The sequence below is a fragment of the Rhinolophus ferrumequinum genome, chromosome 6 (genome assembly GCF_004115265.2).
Source record: "Rhinolophus ferrumequinum isolate MPI-CBG mRhiFer1 chromosome 6, mRhiFer1_v1.p, whole genome shotgun sequence".
Classification (NCBI taxonomy): domain Eukaryota; kingdom Metazoa; phylum Chordata; class Mammalia; order Chiroptera; family Rhinolophidae; genus Rhinolophus; species Rhinolophus ferrumequinum.
Window position 1 is genome coordinate 32143406 of NC_046289.1, and position 27169 is coordinate 32170574.

At 36.8% G+C, this 27169-nt stretch overlaps 1 protein-coding gene across 3 annotated transcripts in view; it reads left to right on the forward strand.

The window, feature by feature from the left end:
• The window catches only part of PPP2R5E (protein phosphatase 2 regulatory subunit B'epsilon), a 135457-nt gene that overhangs the window by 89962 nt on the left and 18326 nt on the right, over positions 1–27169 (forward strand). For all 3 annotated transcript variants that reach the window (XM_033108112.1, XM_033108113.1, XM_033108114.1), the window contains exons 4-8: positions 3240–3341; positions 9643–9735; positions 25158–25288; positions 25415–25474; positions 26479–26587. In XM_033108112.1, coding sequence (XP_032964003.1) covers positions 3240–3341; positions 9643–9735; positions 25158–25288; positions 25415–25474; positions 26479–26587 — 495 coding nt within the window. The remainder of the gene's footprint in view (positions 1–3239; positions 3342–9642; positions 9736–25157; positions 25289–25414; positions 25475–26478; positions 26588–27169) is intronic.

A 27169-nucleotide genomic window follows, 5' to 3' on the forward strand; every position in this document is an offset into this window, starting at 1 on the left:
TAATAGAAATTGAAACTATTCTTCTACTAGGTTTTTTGTTGTTGTTGTTGTTTTGTTTTTTAGTAACTTTATTGTCCCTACTCTCTGGTTTCTTCAGTGTTCATCTTGGTAGATACTTAGTGAGTAGTTACTAGGTACCAGCCACATTCTATTCTTTTATAATTTGCTAATCATTTTCCTTAAACAACAAAGTGTCATCCAAAATCATGGTGTAAAATTAGTAAGTAGTTCTATGGAGCTAAAGGGGTTGGGGACAGAGTTGTTTTTTCTGCAGTAATTTAAATAGCTATTTAAAAATATGAATCGTCGTATTTTTATATTGAAAGTCAAAAAGTAGTAAGTTGTTTGTTTAATCAAAACTTGATGAAAATATGCCTAAACGCTTCTTCTTTTTTTTCCTTATTGGGCCATGCATGTACTTGGGAACATTTTAGTCTCCTCTTTCACATTTGGCCAAGACTTTGAAATTTATTTTCTTGCACCATAGTTAACAGTAATCACCAGTAAACTAAAGAACTGAAAAATAAGAGAGCCCCCAGTCCCTCAAAGCCAGCAGCTGTTAGGTCCTGTGCTGGGCCTGCAGCAGTATCCCGCCTTTCCTTCTCTTCCCCCCGTATGCTACAGTGCCAGTTCTGAGCCACACTGGGTTGTAGCCAGCAGACGTTCTTAGTTAATATTGTCGTTTTAGGGCTTTGAGATTTAGCAAATAAAAACACAGGGCAACTAGTTACATTTGAATTTCAGGTAAAAAAACAAATAGTTTTTTTAGTCTAGGTGTGTCCATGCAATATGGAGGACATACTTGAGCTAAAAATTATTTATTTATATGAAATTCAGATTTATTGGGCAACCCCAGTTATTTCCACTTATTGTATATTAGTGCTAAGCGTTCAGAAATTAGTAAGGAGTCCTTAAGGGGCCCAAATTTTAATTAGGGGACGTAAGGAGAAATAGGAGGAATCGGAACCCCAGAGAGGAAACTATTATAATAATCAAGCTGTTTGATGATTGGGGTCTGAAGCAGACAGCAAGGATGCAGAGATCGCTGTATTTCCCTGTTAATGCTGAGCAAGGTCATCAGCGTACACCTGAATGCCCTCAGGTAGGTAAACAGTGCCCATGGGCGACACTGAGGGCCACTGGCAGGCCAAGAACCTGGTAAAGAGATTATGGGGAAGGAGAGATGAGAAAATGAAAGAGTAATAAAACTGATAAAAGAAATGGGTGGGGGGAGGTCAAATCAGAGGAACAAGAGAGATATAAAGAAGTGAGGTCCTTACATGGTCTTCAGGGCTGGAGGTGGACGTGGGTGCCAGAGAAAGAGCCTTGAGAACCCATCCCTATCATGGCACCGTGTTACCTTGAGAAACTCATAAGCTCTTTGAACCTCACTTTTCTTCTTTATAAGGTGAAGAAGCTAGATGAAGTCGTCTTGAACGAGTTCTGATTCTGGAGGTTACTCAGCGGAACTCCTAATCCTAGATTTTCTATCCGATTTTAACATCTGTGCCTGTTACCCCCCCCAGCCTTGCTTTCTGTCCGAATAATCACTTATTGGAGGTCAGGCCAGGGCCTTCAAGCTTTAATTCCAACGTTCACTGTTTATTATAATGTCTTTAGTATGAAAATGAAATAGGCTACCTCAAAGACACTTATTTCTTAAATTGTTTTTTCTCCTTTGCATTGACACTAGTGTAGATTAAAATCAAATAGTTGAAAAATAAATCCTTTTATTTTTTCTTTTGTTCATTTTTGATAATTTGTTCTGAATGAATAAAATAGAAGTCTTAGGCCAGAGCCTCATCTATTTAAATATAGAGACAGTTTGCTACTTCAGAAATGTCTGGATGCTTTTTAATCCAGTCACGTAGACTCTCTACAAAGCTGCTATAGGGTAGGGAGTGATGCTGGTGGCTTCTTGTGGTCATAATGTATTTGTGTAAGCGTGGAACTGCCATTACTTATTTAATAACGTTACTTATTTAATACTTTATTTACCCTGGGCTATAAATCAGAAGTGGCTCCTAGTGATAAAGGAAGATTTAGTGGAAGCAAATTTACCATTTTGGGCAGTGGTTTTTAACCATTTTTAGATCTAGGAAATATTTTGAAAATCTGATGAAGGCATCTGGATCTTTTCCCAAGTTGCACTCACACATACAAAATGTTGCAGAAAATCTAGGGGATTTAGAGATCCCCTCCACGCCCGTCCGTGGCCGACCCAGTTGTAATCTCCTGATTTTGGAGCTGAACTGTCTGGTTAAACTGGCCCATACATTCAGTCTTTCAGCGACTGCCTTATGAGCTAGGCTCGAAGACACTGCGGTAAGCTCTGATTTTTAACTCTCTCCTGGCAGCAATAACCTTTTTCTAACAAATTCAAGAGCCCATTTTTATCTTGAAATTAAAGGCATAACTCACATATTAGGATACTTAGAAGAGGATAGGTGAGTATGAATAGGACAAGAAACAGAAAAATGGAAAAGGAACCCTGAGAATAGTTGCAACAGAATTTAAAAATAAGCATTTTGCTATGGAAATCTTAGAATATATGCAGAAATAGTGTAATAGAATAATGAATCCTCATCTCTTCATCACGCAGTTTCAACAGTAACCAAATCATAGCCATTCTTTGAGCAACTAGATTAAATTTTAAAGTTGCTTATGATAAAGGAATGTCTGGTTCATAGAGGTTTGTATCCCAGATATACCTTACCCTGGGCATTGTTATTCTTTTGTAAGCTAACTGAGGTATGATTTTTAAGCATGTTAGAAAAGTTTCAAAATAATCTTTTCTGATGTACTTTTGTGAATGCCTGTAATTTTACCATTAGTTCAACTGTAAATTTGCAAATTGTGAATAGCCTGAGAAAGAAAATACATGAAGCCCATTAGCAGTAATTTATATCTTAGTGTAAATTGGTTCATTAGAAGCATGCTTGACTCTGGTAAGTAACCAAGAGCAGGCTTTGATGGAAGGTACACATCACAGGGACCTGGGGTGGGAATGGCCATATAAGGACAGAGTACTGATGCAGAGGGTAGAAGGTGCTACTCTAGCTTTCCAGCTGTGCCTGGAGGTGGTCCTGACCTCAAAGCCTAGAGAAAGAGGTCCCTGTTCCAGTTTGGTGGTGCTCCTGTCATCTGTCATCTGGGTTCCCTTTGGCTGGCTGCAAAGACCTTGTGTAACGCTGCCCAGGAGGTGCTTCCAGCTAACTCTGCTGCTTGTTTATTTTTAGGTATCTTGCAATATATTCAGAACTCTCCCTCCTAGTGACAGCAATGAATTTGATCCAGAAGAAGATGAACCTACCCTGGAGGCATCATGGCCACACTTACAGGTACTTTGAACTACTATTAGTTACAAAAGAAGGATCCATGAACTTATTAGCTGATTAGCATGGGAATTTCTTGAAGGCCTTTATTCACTAAGAAGTCAAATTACAGTACATTAGTAGAAGCTAGAGAATGTGTTTTATGTTTCTTACTCTTGATAATTAGGATGCCAAAAGAATAAAATAGTAAGTTTCAGTGTAATGTTTTACTGTTTCCCCGAAAATAAGACCTAGTCGGACAATCAGCTGTAATGTGTCTTTTGGAACAAAAATCAATATAAGACCTTGTCTTATTTTACTATAATATAAGACCCAGTATAATATAATATAATATAATATAATATAATATAATATAATATAACTCGGTCTTATTTTACTATAAGACCCGGTATACTATACTATACTATACTATACTACACTACACTATACTATACTATAATTAATATAATGTAATACTGGGTTTTATGTTAATTTTTGCTGCAAAAGATGCGTTAGAGCTGATTGTCTGGCTAGGTCTTATTTTTGGGGAAACATGGTAGTATGGACCCTCCCATTTCACAAGTCCAGCTGGCTGTTATTCTTTTATTAGAGCTTCTGTGCAATTCTGCCTGCTGGAGCCTCAGACGAGAGCAGAACCGTTTTCACATTAATATTAGTTAGATGTAATTAGGTCACAGAGTGCACATCTCGTTTTCAGCAGTGGGTAGCCTGGGGACTTTGTATGCATGATAACCACAAATGTGTTTCTTTAGCCTGGAAGGGCAGAAGCAAATTGCAGTAGCTGTTTTCAAGGTGTTGAGAGGAAGAGCAACAGCTGAGAGAAAGCTTGTGTGAGGGCCCGTTTTGTTCTCTTGCACCAAGTAGGCCATAAGTTGCAGTCACACTTGTGTACCAGGACGGATCATGGCCATCCCTACATGTCCTCTCCCAGCACTGGGCCCATCAGTATTGTCTTTTCTTATTCATACAGCTCATTTTCCATCCTCCTTTCCTGGGTGCCTTTTCTCAAGGCCAACATTTCTCAAAGGAGTAGAACGAGGAAAATTTGAATGTAATGAACCCGAAGTCATCTTCATTGAATCAGACTGTTCTCAGAGTCTAGTCCTCTGACAACTAGCAAGGAGGAAAGGGTGGAAGAGAAGGAATATAACCTACTTCTCGAGGCGGAAGGCAGTGCATCTTTGTAGCTAGCTGTGCTCGTGGTTACTGGTTGACTTTCTGAAGAGCAGAAAACTGTGCAGCAGGGAGATAGGGCCTAGAGATAGTCTAAGGGTTTAATTTTTTCTCTACTTCAGAATTTTTGGCATAAATTTGCAACTTTCCCGGTCCTGCTTTGGCAACTCCGGGTTGCTACCGATATACATGTATGCTATTTCCTAGTTATGTAGAGAATTTTCTGGGGCTCTATTTTCTCACCTCTTACCCAGGCATGTTATATGTATATATGTGTGTTTCTACTACTAATGGCAAAATTGAGTAAATTAATTAAAACACTGTAGTTGATTTACTATTTTAGATGCTTGATTTTTTTTTTTTAAGGTGCCAGGCATACTATGTACAATCTAAGAAATTTGTAAAACTGTTTGTGCTTTTCATGATATGTTCTATCTAGATTGTGACAAAAATCCAGAAAAAAAAGAATTACTCTTTTGGATGGGTGGACTTCTTGTTATGTCTTATTCTTACTGCTTGGCAGCAGTTTATAGAAGTGCATTGTAGACTAGAAGAAACTTTATAAACAAAACAAACAAAAAAAGAGAATGTCCACAGGAAAGTTCCCCATCTTATGGTGGAAAAGACAGGGAAAGAGATGTTTTTCAAACTTCAACTTTTTGTCTTCTCTATATCCCAAAGAAGAGACAGACCACTCTTGCTATTTGCAAGAGCTTTTTGAGTACTCTAAAAATTATGATCACCATAAATATGTTTCCCCTAAATTACAATAAAAATTTACCTCACAAAAAAAGTTTACCTCAATATTTCAGTTAATCCTTCCTAAGCTTACTCTATAAAAATTAATTTCGAAAGCTACTAAATTAAATTCTGCCACCAAAAATCTCTAGCTTACACTATGTCAGTACAGGAACATGAACCATTAGTTCATTTTAAATTCTGAAACCATAGCAGCAGTGAGGAATGATGATGAAACTTACACCCTTTTGGCTATAAAGACAAATTGTATTCAAAGTAGGCTGGTTTCATCTGTGTGGACGTCCTGTTCAAGCCTGTAATCCTCTCATTCCTTCTTTAGCTCAGGGGGAAATACGACTAATACTGGATCAGGTAAAGGAAACCTCTTTTTAAAATTCACAAATCAACTTTCATGTATAGTAAAGGTTAATATGGTAGGCACACTGGCTTTCACCATCTATTGCTTAGTGGAAGTTTGTGTTACAGGCTCCTGACTTGTCTCAAGAATCCTGTGTTTCCTCTGCATATTCTGACTCCACCAATTAGTCACCTTTCCATTTTCACTGATAGATGGTTTTAGTAGACAAGAGCACACTCACTGAACATTTAGGAACCCTCCTTTTCTGTCCATGATAGATCATTTATATCATAGTGAGTGATCCATCACCAACTTCCACATTTTACTTTTTAATTGATTGATCCACTTTTTCCTACCACAACATAGCACTTTCTTAGACCTTTTCACTTTTTCTTAACTCTAACAAGAGCAGTGTGCTTCCTCTCTTGGACTACATTTTACAAGAAAGCAAGTGTTTAAAATGCTCACCCAACCACCACATCTCAGTGCAATTTTGTTGCTTTTGAGATGTGGTTGGGTGAATGGCTGGGTTCATTGCCCAGCTAATTGACTGCTCCTGCGCACCTCTTCTGTGGTTTAAATTTGTGGCCGGTTCAAAACTACTCATTATAACAAATCCTGGCTCTTTGGGAATATTTAAAAATAGAAAAAAGAATATTAAATCCACAAATTTTAGTTCAAATATGTCCAGGGATCTATGTGTTATTTGATTTTTTCTATTATCTGTATTGGTATCTTTTAAATTGGTAACCCATAGTTTCCATGGTTATTCTTTTTGTATTTTCTGAAATTGTGTCTGTATTTCCAATAGAATACAATTTTGCAGGACTTCCTTTGACAATTAAGGGATTATTTTTAATGTTTTACACTTGAGAATGAAAAACAGGAAAGCTGAAGTCTTTTTATTCATGTTCCTAAGAGAATTCCCTTACATGACCCTGAAAATAAATGATCACCCCCAGTTCCCTGTCTCTCCCTTTAGAAACTCAAGGGAGATTTTTGATTCTGAGGTACAACATGTCTCTTAAGTATGGAGAACATTTATACTTACTAACAAATATGTCTGAAGTCTTTTCACCAAACTATTTTAAACCATAACTGCTTTCAAGGGACCAGAGGGGAGAGCGCACTTTGCCAATCCTGCTAGAAAGCCCTGCCAGCCCACAAGTCAGATCAGAAAGATAAGAATCTCTCCACTTCCTGGGAGTCAAAAGAGAGAGGAAACCCTCCTTTATGGCTTATTTGAATAAGGCTGATATTCTATTCATAAAACTAAGATTTGAAAGATCAGTGTATTGAAAAAAGAACAATGCTTCTAGGAGGTGTTGGGACTCAGGCACTATTCTGACTAGGAGAACATGTATAACTTGACAGTATTCTTCAGATCATTAGGAAAGAAGTTTTTCTGAATTCAGAGAATTTCAAAGAGAAAAGGATAGTTTTATAAAGAAGTAAAATTCTAATGTGAATACCTAATTTAAGTGTTAAACTAGTACCTGAACTTAGAAGGTTACTGTGTGATATATTTGGGGTAATGGTATCTGCAGACCCTTAGGGGGCCCTGAGACCTGATTTTAAGTGGCCTGCAATATGAAACTAGTTTTATAATAATACTCCATGATTTGCTTTTTTTACTTCGTTGACATTTGCACTATTAGTTGTAAAAGCGATGGTGGTTGAAATTGCTGTTGCCTTAGTGTAAATCAAAGCAGTTGGTCCAAATTGGCCTTGTAGTTTTGTTCTTCACTGCCATGTACTTTTGTTCTTCACTGCCATGTACTTGGAATAAAAAAAAGGCAATTTCAATTAAGAATGTCCTTGAAGAAGCAGCAAAAAATAATTTTGCTAAATCTTGACCTTCGACTACACATTTAAAAAAATAGTCTTCATGATGAAATGGGAAGTATGCATAAAGCACATCTGCTGCACACTGAAGTATGTTATCTTGTGCTAAAGCACTTGTGTGATTGTTTTGAGCTGCAAGCTAAACTAGCTTTTTTTTTCCATGAAATATCATTTTTACTTGAAAGAATGTCTGACAAACTAGGATTATTTCAACTTGGGTGTTTGGTGGATATTTTCTCTAAAACAAACAAAGAAAACAATTGTTACCACTAATAAAATCAGAGCATTCAAGCAAAATTTAGAATTAGAATTTTGAAAAACTTGTATCTGTTACCTTGAACTTTACAAGTTCCAAAAGCTTAAAGTCTTTTTTGATAAAATTGGAGATACTAAAGAATGTGACTTAAATGAAATGTGTCAACATTTGAAGATTCTACATAACACAGTGAACCAATATTTTCCAGTTGGCCAGTGGATGATATTAGGAAACCATGGATGATAAAGATCCATTCAAAATGCAAGATAGACTGTTGGAATTTAGTGTAACAGAGTGTGAAAAACTCATTGATATGGTTTCAAATTTTACTTTGCAATTCATCTTTAAGAGACGACTGTTGGTGTTGTAGTATGGTACCAAAGAAAAATATCCCCAGTTATGTGAAAGGACTGAAAATATGCTCCCTTTTCATACTGCTAGCTCTATATGAGGCTTGATTTTCTTTATATACTTCAACCCATACACATTGAATATTGTTTTCTAATATGCAATGAAAGAGATTTGTAAAAATAAAAACAATGCCTTCTCAATAATATTTTTGGAAAATAAAGTTATTTTTCACAAAAAATATGTTAATGTGTAAAATAGTTTCTTGTTTTAAAATGAAATAGTAATACATATTTTAAATTTTCTCAGTTTTTATCTCTCTATATATGCTATATAATAATCTAAACATTTTATATTATATATATATACAAACAAAACCTTTTGGGGGTTTTTAATCATTTTTAAATGTAAAGAAGTGAAACCAGAAAGTTTGAGACAATAATGACAATGGTGATATGTATTAGTCTCTGTGCAGAGGGCTTTATATATGAGTATATTATCACATTTAATCTTAGGGATTATCATCCCCATTATACAGTTGAAGGAAGAGTTTTAGAAAAATTAACTTGCCTAGGGTTACACAGTTAGGAATGGACAGAGCTAGGCTTCCAACCCAGTGTCTTTCTGTCTCTTCAAAGTTCTGGTTTCTATATGCTGTTACACACTATACCAGGAGCTCAGGTATACTTTAACATATTTGTTATGCAAAGAACATAAACAGTGCCCTCCCCCCCAGTGCTTATCAGAACAGTTATTCAAGGTTGACTCTTCAAACGAGAATATTCTTACTCTTTGCAGATGAGAATAGTCTGTTACACCATCACATGTTGCTTAGAAGAGTATAAATTGCCATAAACTTTCTGAAAGGAAATTTGGCAATGATTATTAAAAATCCTGGAACGTTTGAATATTTTTTGACCTAACAATTCCACTTCTAGAAATATTTACTCACAAAATAATTGAGCAAGTGCACTGATGTATGTTAGTGATGTACATTGTGGCATAATGTGATAGAGAAGTAATTCAGAAACTACTTAAATGTCCAAGCATAGGACAGTTTATGTATAATGGAATACTTGCAGCTACTAAGAAAAATGGCTTAGATATTGTTAAAATTGTTCACAATTTTATATTGTTTAGATGGTAAAAGTAGTTTATAAAGCTATATAAAATATATTTATAGGACATTGGTATGTTGTAGAACTATAGAGAAAAATTGGGAGATTTATACATTAAAATGTTAATAGTGGTTACCTCTGAATGGCGAAGATGATGGGGGATTTTTATTTGCTTTATTTGCCTGAATTTTCTAATTTAAAAGGTTAAAAAACATAACAGCACCGTGAGCTACAGTGAAAGGCTAGCATAGCTAGTTGATTTATATTATAAACCCAGTTTTCTAAGACCTGTCATGTTTTCTTTAACAGATTTTTTTTATTAAAGTATAGTTAACATATATTCATTTCAGGTACAACATAGTGGTTCGACATTTAAAACCTGTCAGTTTTAGAGTTACAGGCTTTTTACGGTTTTTGATACTATTCTCAATGAATTATAATTTAAAATTAATTATAATCTGTTTGTTGCAGCTTGTATATGAATTTTTCATACGATTTTTGGAAAGCCAAGAATTTCAACCCAGCATTGCCAAAAAATACATAGATCAGAAATTTGTATTACAGGTAAGCAAATTCTTGTGGTTGCATGTATTTGTTATTCAATTGGTAACACTTTATCTCATTTTTCTTGATGTTTGCATAATCTAGTAATGACAGTGACATTACCCTGTAAACAAACATATATACATAAGTTAGTTTCCATTAATAACCATTAAAAGTAATAGGTACTTTTTAAATTTATTGTGCTGGAAATTAATTACATTTTAAACAACAAGGAATGCTAATGCCTAAATCCCTTCAGTTTTCTTTCCTAAAATTTAATTACAAAAGAATTTTATTTGTATAACCCTAGTTGCATGAATCTTTACATAGCTTAAAAACTTTTATTTTCATAAGGCGTCTTAATGAACTATTGCATAGATATGTTAAAACTGAGTAGGCATGGCTCGGAGCATAAGTAATGTTTAATAAACAATCAAAATCAGAATGCTGGTGCGTTTTCACAGTAGGAAATAGCACAACTCAAGACTTGAAAATTTCCGTGAAGGGATTAGCTGTCACCTATCTGTTTGGAACTTTTCAGAGTACATATTTTTTCTGATTTGCCACTTTACATTTTATAGCTGGGACTTGGGTACTTTCATGGCACAGAGTTTTTAGGTAACATTTCCTTACTCTTGTTGTTGACATTCATCTATAAAAATGGGTACTTGTGTCAACTGGTGTGTGGACTATTAGAGCTCCTTTCTAAGTGATACATGGGCACCTCATGGAGAAAAGAACAAATATCGATCTCCTAGTAAGCCAAGTGTCCCAGTGAGAACTTCACATTTAAAACATTCATTTGGCAGGAAATTGATGTCCCCTATGCCTTACCTGGATAAAGATTGGTAACCTTCATGATTACCTCATTCACCCTCCCTAATTAAATGAATAAATGTAAAATTCTGCATATATTAGGTTGAGCCATAGCTGATATTTTGGCTGTTTTTGACATTCAAAACACAGCAGTTTCATGTGGTTCAATCCAGTAGAATGCCAGAGGCAGGCTAGTTCCAGGGCGCTAAGGGTCACTCAGGCTCCTATACATCCCCAGTCATGTGGCTGAGTGGAATTAAACCCCAATTCAACTGTCAACTAAGAGTCGGAAAGGAGCTGTTGTGCCTTGCCTGCGGGGCTCATTAACACCTGTACATACCTTTTCTCCTGGTTGCATGGGGCAAATCATTGAGCTATACTGCATACTGAGCATACATCAGTACCACACTGGAGAATCCTGTCTCACACCTTAATGCAGGAGGCTTTGGAAAATTGAGGTTTGAGATGGAGATAGTTAGAGAGATAGTTAAACAGGTGAATATAGGGATCGCTGGGTAAAGGGTAGACCGATCCAGATTCTTACACCAAGAAGGCAAAATGAAAGAAAGACATAACAGGTCTGTGTTTGTGTTGGAAAGTCCTTGCATTTATGTAGCACTGTAAAGTTATCAGAGCACCTTTCACGTGTTACTTATTTTGATTACACAACTATCTAAAATAGACATGGCTAAGTTTTATGTCCATTTTATAGATGAATGAACTGAGGTCTAGCAAGATCATCAAGTTTTCCCAAGCACATTTCCTATTCTGGTTTCCTGCCTATTATACTATGATACCACCTTGTGATTCTGAACCTCACTATGACTTGGAAGGACTTCAAGGCAGGAGTAGCCCTCACTTCTCCACACTAATGAAATAACAAGGTTCATTTATATTTATGGTGAAATAAAGTGCCTGAGAGGATCAGGTAATGATTGTACAGTAAAGCCTGTGTTTAGCTGACATAGAAAACAATAAATTCTACAATCTCACTATGAAGCCAGTGCTTTCTTTACATGAAAAACATGCAGGGCCCAGCTCAGTGTGCTCTTCATGATAGACAGGTCCTAATGATAATAAAGCTCCTAAGATTAGAATGTCAGAGAAACCCAAACTTGGAAGGGACATTTTGGGTTGTCTAGTCTAGTTTTTTAATCAGACTTCTTTGAAACCCTGATAAGGGTGACTTCAGTTTACCCTTTTTCAATGAGGAGGGGCCATATATACAGGCAGCCTGTTCCATTTTTGTTAGAAAATTCTTTTAATTTTTTGTGTTGAACCTCCCTCTGCTTTGTATCCTTTGGCCTTATTTCCCCAGAATAGTCCTTTAATATATCACTGCCCAGCCATAACCTTTCAGGTGTTAGGGTACAGCTCTTGTGTTTACCACTTGGCTCTTTTTCTCTAGAACAGCGGTTGCAACTCAAATGCTTGCTGACTTATTTGTAGTAAGTCTGGTAGCCAGGTGTTAGAAGTAGACCGGCTCCTACTGACGGGAGCTTTGGCTACCCCTCTCTTGTCCTTCAGTTATGCCAGACTTTCCCCCGCCCAAGAGATACAGAAATACAGACTTTTTATGTGAAATTTTCTGATAGCTCAAAAATCCTGTTCAGGTTGAACAAGCCCACCTGCCTTCTAGATCTAGCCTACCAGCTGTCAGTATGCATTCTCTGCTAGTCTAGCCTGAGTCCTTAGTTCTGTCAACGCTGTCTCATTTGTTTTTGAAGTCTTCAACATGTGTCTGCTTGTCTTCAATGGTGACTGACACCTGTTTCCTAACACAGTGCCCTGAGCCTGGTTAGTCCAGCGCAGCTTAGAGTTGGGTTCCCCATTCCTTTGGAGACTAGGTTTCTTAAAGGGGAGGTCTCGCTAGCTCTTCTTACTGTTCCATAACACTGCTAATTTACGTTAAAAGCTTGTGGTTTTAACTGACTTCTAATTTAGCTTTATACATGTTGTTGTAAAGCCATGCTTTCCCTTGTTTTCTTGTTCATTTTGTGGTTTGATTTTTCTTACCTAGGCGTAGGATCTGACATACCATGTTTCCCCAAAAATAAGACCTAACTGGAAAATAAGGCCTAGCATGATTTTTCAGGATGACATCCTCTGAATATATAAGCCCTAATACATCTTTTGGAGCAAAAATTAATATAGGACCCGGTCTTATTTTCGGGGAAACACGGTATGTTCCTGTAGAATACCGTTTCTCCTCAGTCTTTTGAGGTATTTTTGGATCTTGAATCTGTCATTCACCTTATTCACTCTGTCTTCCATCTTAATCACATCTGTGACCTTCTTAAATATGCTGGCTGTTGGCCTTATCTAAGTCATTGATTAAGATTTTCAAAATAGCCAGGCCTGAGGACAGGGGCCTGTGGCAGGCCCTTAGCAACTTCCCTTTATTTTGGCACAGATTTATTAATCAGCAGTCTTGGAATTCCATTGAACCAGTTAGAAATTTAGTCATGTCATCATCCTTCTGCCTTTTTAAATTTTGTTCGTAAGGAGAGTGTAGAGACTTTGTCAGAGGCTGTGGTAAAAACCAGGACTTTATGTTTACAGCATTTCCCTCTTCTATAGGCCTTGAAACTTCATCATAAGAAGGAATGCCATTCATCTGCCATGGGGCATTAGTGAACTCTGGGAACTACTGCTATGTACTGGGAATGTTGCCCTAAGTACTTGCAAACCATGGGATTGATCCTCTGTCCCTGAGCTTTGCCAGAGACAAGAAATGAAGTATAAATAGTGAAGTCCATCTATTTATACTTTACCTTTTCAGCTCCGGCCTCATTTTTATGTTGCTTTCTTTACCTTCCCTCTTCTGTTTCTGTTGATCTCAACCTTCAGACTAAAGGCTCACCCCAGTCCCTAAATCAGTCATGAAAAGGATAATGAGGGTATTGGCAGAATTAATGGCACCCTGAGTGGTTCTTGAATGGAATCATAGTGACTAACCAGTGCATTAACTATCGTGTTGGGGATAAGCCCTGGATGCCTGTTAGCCACCATTTTCCAGAATACCTTGTCCATTCATGTTGGTCACCTATAATGTTGGCCTCCTGTCCCTTTTCCTACTGCTGATGACTTACGTGAGACCCCAGCACTTTCTAGGAGGACCTAATTCCCTGCCTACCTCTCCCGCGCTCCCTTCCTGGGAGGTTTGGTCCTGACTCGGGACTTGCTGGAAATGGGTGGGCCTCTGAGAGCTTGAGGCATTATTATTGCTGAGATTCCACCCTGTGATGTCAACTACCATGTTCCTCTTCTTTGATCAGATTTCTTATTCTCTGGATTCTCAAAGATCTCAAAAAGAACTTTGGTGATCTCAACATACCACTTTTTTATTCAGTTAGACATAATTTATTCTAACCACGAGATTTAATTTTACTTTCTATAGAAGCTAGCTTTTTCTTTACAACCTATTCTGACTCTTATTCCCCTGCCAGTAAAGACAAAGGCAAAGTAAGAATTGAGCTATTTTAACATGATGTAGTGGGAAAGAAAGTTCGGGAGCTCTGGAATTGAACCCTGACTCCCCTATGTACTCTAAGTATATTTTAGGAGCTGAGGATAAGAGCTGACAGGTAAGAAGAAACTTCTTTCAAACCTTGGCTTGTCTTCCGACTTGTCTTTCAAACCCTGGCTGAAAGTGTGACTTTCAGCAAGTTTATACACTTATTGCCCAAGCTTGAGTTTCCTTATTTGTGACATGGGGATAACAGGGTAAATGAATTACTGTTGAGTAAAACAGGAAAACTCCCCCAAACTGACAGCTGTTAAAGCTTAATTTAGTTGACATGATGGATATAAAGACAGGATTCCTACCTCCAATCTTAAATAGGTACTGAAAAGTTGGGCAGATTTTTGACTATTCTGAACTTCAGTGTTTTCTTCTGTAAAAATGGCAACAGTCACCTCTCTTACAACTTACAAGTAGGCTTGTTATGAGGATAAAATGCTAATGATTTGTAAAAATGTCTGCTGGTATCATTCATGGGGTATAGTAGTTTCTCATTAAATATTAATTTCTCTTCACACTATTCTCATATTATCTGCCCATTTTAGTAGGATATCTTATTTTTCTTGATTCTAGTATTATTTTTAAAATTTTTACCTTTTGAAACAAAATTTTAAAATTTACATGACACTTATAATAAAATTTTGCAAAGAAGGCTTGAATAAATGCAGAAATGTAACATATTCCTAGATGGGAAGACTTGCCATCATAAAGATATTCATAGAATCTCCAAATAATTTATACGTTTAGAACAATTCTAATTAAAATTTCAATAGTTTCTTTATTTGAAAATCTCAAATGAAATTTTCATGAAATAAAATAAAGTTTTGAAAAAAGAAAACTAATGCTATGATACTTTACCATTAGATATTAAAATATACTATAAAAGGACATCAATTTTAAAACGTAGTATGGGTACAGGGGAATGGAATATAATAGAGGGTTGGGTAGAAAAGACCCTACTTAGTATGCCATGAAACCCATAAGAAAATGTACCAACAAATAGATACCTACATACATACATACATGTAGACACACACACATTAAAATGGCATAATCCTCTGAAGAGGAAATCTGATAGTATTCTATGAATTTAAATTTTGATTGAGCAAGTCCATGAGAAATATTCAGATATGTACATAAAGATATATGTGTAAGGATATTGAATGCATCATTGTTAATGAGTCTTAGAAAATTGGAAACAATTTAAAAGTTCCTCTGTGGGGTTGGTTGAATAAACTGTAGACATTCATATAGTACAAAATTCATAAGTTTGTAAAAAGAATAGGATAGAGCTACACTTGATCTGTTTTTAAGTGAAACATGCACATTATGGAACAGTATGATTTTTTCTGAGCCTGAATCTTTTAGGGAAAATGATTTTAGGGAAAAGGATTATTTGTATATGCATTAAAATTTTTGAAAGGAGATATATACAATTATTGTTCATTGATAGGATGTGATTATGTGTGATGATCTTCTAATTTTTATATTTTTCTATTTTTTTGCATTTAAAAAATAATGCCCATGTGTTATAATCAATAAGAATAGTACATATATTTCAGTTATAAGTGTATTCTCATTTTGTTGCCTTTCATTTTCACAAACCTCAGCTGGTTTTGTGCATTAGCCTTCCTAAGACTATTTTTGTAAGACTGTGCCATTCTTTTATACTTAACATTCATTGAGTTTCCTTCATTTCATCATTTGTATGTGTCCTTTTAAAATCTGAAGCTTGATGGAAAGCTTCCTGTGTTGCCTCAGGAGTCTTTTTCAATACCTCCCATTTTTCTTCCTCATCAGGAAGCAGTATAGATTAGCGCTTAAGTATATAGACTAGTTTGAATTCAGGCTCTGCCACGTTTTTGTGCATGACCTTGGGCAAGTTATATAACTACTCTATGCCTCATTTGCTCTGGAAAGTAGATGCTAAATATCTGCAATATAATAGTAATTATGTCAAAAGGATGTTGTGGAGATTTAATAAGTGAATACATACATAAGCCCATAGAACAATTCCTGACACATAGTAAGTGTTCAGTAAAGATTATGCTGCTATTATCACTACTATTTTTATTAGGATCATTTCTTGTTTTGAGAACCTTCTTTCACCATATTTTCTTAAATAGTTTCACTCCATGAATTTGTATGATGTTAGTATATCATGTCTTAACTAACATGTTATTAATTTTTTGAAATCTAACTTTTACTATTTTAAAAATCAGAAAACCTTTTGGACTCTGCTTATATGGTTCTTCTTTGGCTGTTGATAGTTTATCAAGATGTTAAATATGGTTTCTCCTGTCCCTGGATTCCTTTCAGTTCCAATTTACCAACTGATTTCTTCCATTCAGTAGTGGAAGTAAATGTTTGTTAGTGCCAGGAGCATATACTTTTTAATAAGTGAGAACCAGGAATAGCACATTCAAATCTTTACAGAGGCCACACAAGTGGTACAAAATGAAGTAGTCTGAGTGACAAAAAGGAGTGATGGAAACAGTGGTGACCTAGAGAGCTCAGACCCTGCTGCCATTCCGCTACCGTTAGCTGTTGGCTGGTAGGTAAGTGGGCCAAGTGTTGCCAGATCTTCTAATTTTTAAAGATAAGCTGAAAACCCCAGATTTTTATATGGGTTAGACAAAACAGCCTGTGACTTGTACCTTTGAAGAAGGGTTTGCTGTTTTTTATTTAAGAACGGTATGACTGGCTTGCTTAAATTTCATTGTAATTTTTATTAAATCCAGGTTTACATAACCTTTAGCATTTCTTATGTAGTTAATCTAAGTCTTTACACAAGAAAGCTGACAGATTTCTCAAAGATAGTCAGTTGATTACATAGTGCACTGTGTCTATGGCAATGTTGTTGATTTTAGATTTAGACAACTCGGGAACTGCCTTCTAGGTGGGCTTGCCTGGGCTTATGGAACAACTTCTCTATTCCCAGTAAAGACAGTTTTCATATGTTGTAGGATGGTCGGGAAAATGTTTTCTTTATTATCTCCTCCCTCCTCCCCCTTTAGACCAAAAACGAATTGCCAAACCTTGAATTATTTCATTGGGTGGATTATTGTGGCAAGATTTTAGCAGCATATTTCTAAAGACTGCTTTCAGCCACTCTGCAAATCTGAAAAGCAGTCGGTGGTTGCTAAGAGACATACTATTCAAGTACCCCGTAAACATATGTACTGCTGGAGAATGCTATTTAGTAATTTGTACTTCACATTTGCAGTTATATTTAGCGGAAAGGTGCCTTATTTATTATGCAAATTATGCAAATCATTCAGTCTGTCCTTAAAAGTGACCTTTTGTTATTGTTTTTTAAAAAAACTCAAGACAAATTGAACTCGACAGAAACCAGCCTGTTAAAACTTTTAAATTCTAAGCTGAAATAAATTCCATGAGGCCTTGAATCTCAGCTCCAATACAAAGAACTATTTTCCTAACAAGTTTCTTGAATATATCAAAATGTTTACATTTCTCTCTCAGAGTCTACAGCGAAAATTATAAAACTTTGGAGAATTTAATTCTATCAGTTAACCATTAGTCATTAACAGTAAGTCACCTCATCCCATCCCATCCTGTAACTCAAAAGCCTTAAAAGAAGAGCTGTACTGCTCTGAGTCCTGCATCCAGAGCCAGCTGCACAGGGCCACGTGCTTAGAAGGGCCTCGCGATTGGTTTAACACTTTGCTCTTGCTGTCTTGAAATTCTTCATAATTTGAGCAAGAAGCACTGCACTCTCATTTTGCATTGGGGCCGGCAAATTATGTAGCTAGTTTTGTAGCCTGCATCCCACGAAGTGCATCGTTACGTAGCATAACAGCTCTATCGCGAAATGCTGACCAAATTGGTTGTTGTAAAGATTTAAATCCTCAAGGTTTTGTTGAGGCAGATAAAATGAATGCATGAATGCATGCATGCGTGAGGTAGAAAACAATGGACTTCTTTAGTTAGTGACAAGAATGCGAGAAATTAGGAAGAAAAAGCATGTGACTTGGCAGAGTTGTTCATATTTGTATGACTTACACCTTTGAAATTTTTTATACTGAATTTTCACAGAGGTCTTGAAGGCAGATTGCTAGAATCTTAAAATGTGCAACCTTCTGGTCCCTTGTCCCCACTATGTTTTCTCACATTGGTTGCCGGTAGGTTGACTCATTTCATATAGTCCCTTTGAGTTGTTCAGATTCATTGGAGTCAGGTTGCCTTTGGCTCTTGTTTCTCGGTTCTGGGGCTGTTTTCTCCATGTGCATTCCTTGTTCATTCAAGGTGAAGGTATTATTAGGAAGATATGATTTTTCAGGTAGTAGAGTAGCTAAGGTTAAAAATAAAGCCAGAAATAGGAGATCTGATTTTAATTTGGATGAAAACAAAGTGTGGAAGAAAATATTTAGAAAACTAATTTAATTGATTATCTACTTGAGGATTTCTGATGTTCTTTAAAATCTGTTTTTACATGAAATAAGGCAGGGCAGTCGCTTCGTTGTTGTAATTGTAGAGGGTAATCGGGCTTTTTTATTTCAAGCGTTTTGCTTTTAATTTTTAAAAGTAATTTTAATTAATAAAGTAACAACAGTTTTAAAAATTGAAATGAAAAATTTATGATGAAAAATAGCAATCCGTGCCTCCTCCTTCCCCAATCCTGTCTCATTTCCTAGGAGGTTAAGATTCAAGTCTTCCAGCTGTTTTTCATATTTATCTCCATATTTCTAAAATAACATCCTTCTACTGCTATTTTTTAATTTTTCATTTTAGATTTTGTCTATTCCTACTATAAACTATTGTATGTCTCCCTTTATATCTCTCTATATCTTTCCAACAGTTATGTGACAAAATTTAATCAAATCAAATTGTAGTGTTTGCGTTAGTATGGCTGTGTACATGTTGTTCCTAACCAAGGCACCAGATTATGCTGTAATTACATTTCTTGTAGGTTGTTTTGTTTTGTTTTTACTTTAGACCCCAGGAATTAATAGTTGCCTTATTTTTTTACTTGCTTGCTTTCCTCTACATTGGCCACTAGTTCATCTGCTAATTCTGAGTGCACCACAACTCTTCTCAGTGTGGCCCACACATCAGCTAGTCTGTCAGTTCCAAAATTTGTTTTCTTGTAGGCCTCCTTCCTAGAGGCCTGGTCATCCTGCTCTAGTTGGCACTGGTTGGGACTTCCCTTTGCCACTCTTCTGGACTGTATCTTTACTTGCTTATTTTCCTCTTTCATTTTGGTGGAATACATCCTCTAGATGATTCCTAAAAGAATATGAAGGGGATGTAACTTTAAGGGGGGCATGTACCCAATTCCTGTGTGTGTGTAGGGCGGTGCCACACCAACAAGCAGTTCTGGGAAGCCAGCTGGGTGTATTACTGTTCAACTCAAACTGACGCTGTCTACCTGGAGATAGTGTCAGATTACACAGGTTAAGAGGGCTCAGTCCTACAAGACTGTTCCGCCACTTCAACTGTCCCCCCCAACCCCACCACCCCACACTTCAGACACCAATCACAAGCGCAGGTTATTACCTGTGTTTCTGAACCAACTGGCTACAGATTGGAGGTTCCAGTGACTGCCCCTCCTTTGTTTGGTGAGTTTGTCCACAGATCTCAGAGAAACATTTTACTTACTAGATTACCAGTTTATTATAAAAGGTTACAAACTCAGGAACAGCCAGATGGAAGAGATGCATAGGAGGAAAGGGATGAAGTTTCCATGCTTCTCAGACCACACTGCTCTTCTCAATCTCCACCAACCCGGAAGCTCTCCAAACCTAGTCCTTTTGGCTTTTTATGGAGGCTTCATCATACAGCTGTGATTGACTAAATCATACGCAACGGGTGATTGACTCAACCTCCAGCCCCTCTCCCCTCCCTGGAGGTCAGGTGGGTGGGACTGAAAGTTCAACCCTCTCACCACATAGTTGGTTCTCCTGGCAACCAGTCCGCATCCTTAAGCACCTTCCTAGAGCCACCTCATTAACATAACAAAAGACACCTTTATTGCAGCTCATCACTTAGGAAATTTCAAGGGTTTTAGGAGCTATGTGTCAGGAACAGTGGCAGAAGACCAAATATATATTCTTTATTATAAATCACAATATCACAAAATTTTTTGAAACGTGTTTCTCTGAAAACATCTTTGTTCTGCCTACATACTTGATTGACATTTTGGCTATGTATAGATTTATAGGTTGGAAGCCATATTCCCTCAGAAGTTTTAGGAATTGCTCCATTGTCTTCTGTCTTCCAGTGTTGGTATTGAGAAGGCCTGAATTACTTATGCCTTATAGTGACTTATTTTCTCTGTAAACTTTTGAGCTCTGTTTTGTCCCCAATATTCCGAAATTTCAAAGTGATGTGTTTTGATATGGGTCTTTCTTCATTTATTGTTCACAGGACATATTGGCTCTTACAGATGTTGAAGCTCATGTCTTTTTTTCTAGAAAATTGGATTGAATTCTTCCTCTGATAATTTTCTTCTCTTCATTTTCTCCATTTTTCTGTCTTGGTGCCTATGTGGCATGCCTGTTAGTCATGTGTTGGACCTTCTGGATTGATCCTCAAGTTTTTTTTATCTTGTCTTCTCTATATTATCTTTGTCTTCTGGTGATACTTTTGGGGTAGATTTGCTCGTTTTAATGTTCCAGTTCTCCTGGAATAAAAATAGAAATTTTTATTTCTATTACCTTTTGATTTTTTAAAAGCCCTTTTATTTTCTGAATATTCATATGTAACAGGTGCTGTTTTTGTTTCAAGGATCCAATATATTTGTTTATTTCTGAGTCTGTAACAGGTTTTTTGTTTTCTGGGTTGTTTTTTTTTTTGCAGTCTTTTTTCTACTCCTTGCATTGTGGCTATTTCCTCTCAGTTCTTTATGATTGTTTTAGTCTCTGTGTCTTATGTTAGAATTTTGGGGATCTTTGACTTCATATTCATAGTTATGTGTTAGTCGTCAAAAAGCCTCTGAGAGCCTGAGTGTGTGTATGTGTGCATGTATGGGAGACACCTAGCATATTGGGCAGAGACCTTGCCATTATATTGGGAAACCCTTCGATATTAGTAGATCTATAGGTGTTTCCTCCTGAGGCTGTTTCCCTAAAAAGAGACCTCCTGATTTCCTGCCTCACCCAGAATTCAGAGCTTAGTCAAGGTAGAGGGTTAGCCAAGGACTTACTGTTCAGCATGCAGAGTTTTCATTTAACCCCATTATTTTCAATAAGTGCTTCACTTGACTGTATACAATGTCCCCAAGACCAGACTTGGGGACATTTATCTTCTCCAGACTTTGGTTGTAAATCTTCACTACACTCCCGTAGTCCCCTACACTACGGGACAGGGGTCTAGGAGGTCTTGTTCCTCCTGCAAACTTTGAAGCATCTTTCTGTTTTAGCTCTGCATGCCTTGCCACCAGATACATCTGGTCCCCTCAATTCTTAAGCCTTTTAAGGGTTCTCTGGTGTGAACTGGCTTTCTTTTTGTTGGGGTTCCTCCCTGTTCGCAGAATGGAAAAACACTTAGCAGAGTGGAGAAAGATGAAACCTAAGATAGTTGCCACTTGCCATCCACTTTCCATCTTTGAGAAGTGTAACATTTGTCGAATCTGCTCTCCAGTCCTACTCCGTAGTTCCTTCCATTTTTATTCCTTTACTCTCATTTCAGGGAAGGTTCAAGAGGATAGAGGTTCATTCCCACATGTAGAACTGGAAGACCTTTACTGTCCTTTTCATTTTGCCCCTCTCACTGAACTGTTAGTTTACTATGAGGCTCAAAGCAGGGTTCTTTGGTTAAATCGCTACACAGTTTAGCCCTGTTCATTAGCTTCAGGAAGGCTGGTTTTAACTAGGAGTCAGCATGTTGACATATCTGTCTTTGCTCTGTACTCACCTTGGAAACTCTCCAGCTGCTTTTTCGAACAACCCGTTGCCTATTATATCATGTTTCCCTGAAAATAAGACCTAGCTGGACAATCAGCTCTAATGAGTCTTTTGGAGTGAAACTTAAATATAAGACCCGGTCTTATTTTACTATAAGACCAGGTATAATATAATATAATATAATATAATATAATATAATATAATATAATATAATATAATATAATATAATAATAATAATGTAAGATTGGGTCTTATATTAATTTTTGCTCCAAAAGACGCATGAGAGCTGATTGTCCGGCTAGGTCTTATTTTTGGGGAAACACGGTATTGTAGGTGTCACAGTCTACCTAGGCATTTACAAATGTTGGATTATATTTTTCATTGCTTTTTTGGGGGGTGACAGGGTGTTTGGAGCATATATATAACTAAGCATGCATGTTTTGTTTTGGAAATCACAGGTCATCCTTTTCTCCCCCTTTTTTGGCCTATGCACTGTTATATTTTTTCCTTTTTCTCATTCATCATAAAGTTATCAAAAGTGTGTTCTATAGAGTAGCAGAAAAGTAATTTACATACTGCAATTCATCTTTCTCATAGAACATGATAGATGCAAAGCTTGTGGCTTTGTAAATGACTCAAGTTAGGTACCTGGTGATGCATTTTCTTTAAAGGACTAATGAAAACATTAGTTAAGTAGTTTTTGTTTAATTATGTTTTCATTAAACTCTTAAAAACAATACATAAGCATAGTTAATTTAAGTTTTGCTAACAGTGTACCCTTTCAAACCTTTTATGGTAGTTGCAAATTGCTCCTTAAACGCTTTTGTCACGCTTAAAAATAGAAACCAAATTTAAAAAGTAGAATTCAAAAGGTTTTCTCCATTAACAAGGAGTAAGATGGGCAGGTAAGTGATCTTATGTCATTTTGAGCATGTAATAGGTAAGAGATTCCGAGCCACGGCGTCTTTTTTGCCTTTACAGGTCACGTGTCTTTCTTTCTTAGACTGTTTCCTATGGAAATGGATAGTTGACCTGCTCATTGCTTTTCCTGTGTACTCCAAGTTTGTTCCTGTGTGTGTGTGTCCATGCGTGTCCCCACCAATGAGGACAGTCACTGGCATGTGCAAAGGTTGATTGAGTGATTGATTGCATGGCTAGCCGGGCAGAGAAATGGCAGGCATTTTAACAGCATCTTCTTTTCAGATAGGCTGCTGGTAAAGGTATGTGACGTAGAATTTGCCACAAACATTCTACTACCTCTAGCTCCTAATTTCTTTATAGGTTAGCCTGGATGTCACTTCCTCTGGAAGCCTTCCCTGATCACTCCATTTCTCCCAAATAGAGTAGATGTATCTGCGGTGTATTTATATAGTATCCTGAACCATCTATCATGCTGTTTATTTACCACCATCCCTCCTTAGACTAGTCTTTCTCAAAGCAGACTGTGTTTGTCTTGTTCATCATTGTGTCCCTGACACCTTGCCCACGGGCTGACTCTTAATAGGCACACATATTTATTTGAAACACTCATTTTTTGAATGAATGGAAGGATGGATGAGTGACATTGTGTAGCCAAAAATTGCATTTGTCTCACTGCCCATTTTTGAAGACTATCCTTCAGTTTGTTGTTGCTTCCTGCCTTTATAAGGGCCTTTTTTTTTTTTTTTGGTCTATAATGGTGCCTTTTGTTCAAAGAAAAGTGTCCAAAAACAAATGTAGATAATTTACTTGATTACTGCCCGCTGAGTTAGTATTCTGTCAATCTTAGCCTCACGTCTTCATCTTAAACCTGAAATCGTGCTTTTGTATGTTGGTAGCTTTTTTGGTAATTAGGGTAGTCTGCATTCATTTGTATGTAGACTATGTACTCTTGAAATGTTTTGTTACAAAGTCAACATTAGAACTGAGTTTTGCTTTATAATGAATATATAAAGACCTCAGTAAAACTTAAACCAGTCTCCAAGTTTGTTCTTCAGCCAGAGGAACCTGCCCACTGTCATTTGGGGGAAAAAATAGTAGCTTTATTAAGATATAATTTATATACCATACAATTCATAAAATTTACCATTCACTGTATTTTAGTATATTCACAGGGTTGTATAACAACCATCACTGCTATATATTGCAGAACAATTTCATCCTCCTCCAAGGAAACGCCATACTCATCAGCACTCTCTCCTCATTCTGCTTCATGTCTCTACTGATTTAACTTATTCTGTGTGTTTCATATAAATGGAATATTTATACATTTCATAACAGTTTATTAATTTCATACAATATGTGGCTGTTCGTGTCTGGCTTCTTTCACTTAGCATGATGCTTGAAAGATTCATCCAGGTGGTAACATGCATCACTACTTCATTCCTTTTTATGGCTGAATAATATTTCATTGTAGTACATTTTGCTTATCTGGGCATCAATTGACAGAGACTTGGGTTGTTCCCACTTTTGGGCTGTCATGAGTAATGCTGCTATGAGCATTCATGTACAAGTTTTTGTGTTGACATACGAAAAGATGTAATCTTACCAGGATTCATTTATTGACTTTAGATTATAGATGATTAGGAACTTAAAAAATTATTCATGTGTAACATATGTACAGAAATCATGAATATTCATCTCAGTGGATATTTGCAAAGTGAACACACCCGTGTAACAAGAACTAAGATCAAGAAAGAAACATTGCGAGTATCATTGGGGACTTTTTGATGTTTGCTTTGGTTTCCATTGTTTCATTTACCTGTATGCTCTGGTAGAGCTGAAGGCTTATCTTAACTGTCTATCTGGAAGATAAGCGCAGTAGGTAGCTTATGTTATAGTAGTGCAGTGGTTGAGACAATGGACTCAAGGGCTTTGGCTGCTGGGGTTCAAATCCCAGCTCTACTACTTACTATCTTGGACCTTGGACAAGTTACTTAACATGTCTGTGAAATGGGGATAAAAGTACCTCGTAGGGAGTATTAATATCAGCAGATTGCTTAGAAAATTGCCTGGTGATCATACTGAGTGATGCATATGTGTTACCTATTATTATTGTTAGGATTATTGTGTATCTCTTCACTTGCCTGACTATTTATCACTGTTTTTATTCCCCAAGACTAGCACTATGCCTGGCACATAATAGTTGCTCAGTAAATTTTTGAGGAAAGAAGGAAGGGATTTCAGATAATGAGTGACAGAATTCCAAATTCTTTCCTGAAACCGTTTTTGACAGCTACACTGTCTTTCATTTACAACAGCTTTTGGAGCTATTTGACAGCGAAGACCCTCGGGAACGGGACTACTTAAAAACAGTTTTACACAGAATTTATGGCAAGTTTCTTGGTCTTAGAGCATTTATCCGAAAACAGATTAACAATATTTTTCTAAGGTAAGTGGAGGGAGGGGGAAGAAGGAGAAACAATGTTGGTGGTTTTATAGAATGATTAACTACACCTCAAATATTTGAACGTAGTGTACTGACTTTTTTCTCCCCCCCCCCCTTTCTTTTTTAAAGGTTTGTTTATGAAACAGAACACTTCAATGGCGTAGCTGAACTGCTGGAAATATTAGGAAGGTAAGCACATTTTTAGTGAATTGCTAATCTCAGGTGAATATCATTCTGGAAATTAGGTTCAGGTGGCTCAGGGAAATGCTGACCTAGATCTCTTACTGTGTGTACATCAGGTACTCTCATTTGTGCTTTAGCATGTTTCCCAACTGACTCTCCAAGACACGATTTCTTGTTCCTCTTGGTCCGCAGTTACGCATTGCTAATTCTGCTGGGATGACTGAAAGAGCTAACAGTTTATCCGTTACTACGGAGACAATACATCTAATAGCCGTCAGGCCAGTTACCCCAAAACATCTTACTCTTGTTAGTTTCTAGGCTACCTGTCTTTCGTCATACCTTTTGAAAGCCAGTTTATAATAAATTGGGAAGATTGCCATTTTCAAAGGAACTGAGTACCCAGGTGTAATTCTTGAACAGCTGTTGCCTGCCATAGTGGAATGAATTGGAAAGAGACAGCTGTTGTGTGTTTCTATACACAAGGGAGGCTAATGTAACTAGACAATGTGATTACTTAGTCTCTATTCCTAATATGAGGAGAAAAAGAGGGTGGAGTCACATGGTTTCCTCTGTGACTTCCCTAGGCTGGGCTCTACGTCCATGAGTATTCTTGGTCTGAGCAGAGATGTCGGGGACAGGAAGGAATGAGATCTGGAAATGGAAAGGGTCGTAAGTAAGCAAGGCAGGCAGTTACTTGGGGAAGGAAAAGAGGGAAGGAAAAATAAAGGGTTGTTGATACAAAAGATTTGGGGACCATCCAACTAGGTTTAAGAGCACAGCAGTCTGTGCTGGGAGATCAGAAGCAAATTTTCTTCTCTGACATTTCCTTTCTACTTAAATGTATTCTTGGAAGTAACTAAGAAATCTTGAATGCCACGGGGACGGGTTTGGGATTCTTCTGGACCAATCATAGAGTGATTAAGATTTAACCTGATGTCACAAGAACAGTTTGTCTCAGTTTAGCTTATTGTGTTAACATTGCTAATTCATGTCTCTTTTCTTTTTCCTAGTATTATCAATGGCTTTGCTTTACCTCTTAAGGCAGAACACAAACAGTTTCTGGTGAAAGTGTTGATCCCTTTACACACTGTCAGGAGCTTATCACTCTTCCACGCCCAGGTAGAATTTTGTACAACTACTTTTGGAAGCAAAATAAAGTTTGTGAACCCAGTGTTTCTTTGATATTAATATTTACTTAATTAAAAGAAAAAAGACTGCTAAAGTTTAAAATAACCCCCGAAAGAAATTAAAAATGTGCATTTCTGTGCATAGGAGACTCATGAGAATATTTTTCAACTGCAAGGAGCATTTATTTGATCATCTCATTTTTCAGAGAACGTAAATGACCTGCCCAGTTCACAAAATTATATGTTGAACATGTTGCTTATAGTAATATGTATGGGGGCTTTTCAGATTTAGATCTTTGGACATGTGTAATCATTTTTGAATGTTCTTGAATGTTTTGTTTTATCCTCATTTTGCATTAGTCTATCAGTTGCCCTTTGCCTCCTCTTCTAGATCATTCATCATTTCTTTCTCACTTTCTACACACAAATAAATAATACATAAGTAAACAAATGAGTGTTTTCACATCTTTTTATTTTTAGCCTCTAGTACTTTAAAAAGCATACTTTGTCTTGTACCCATTTTGATTTCGTTGCCTTGCATGGTTAGCGTGTCACTGGGGGTAGATAAATGATC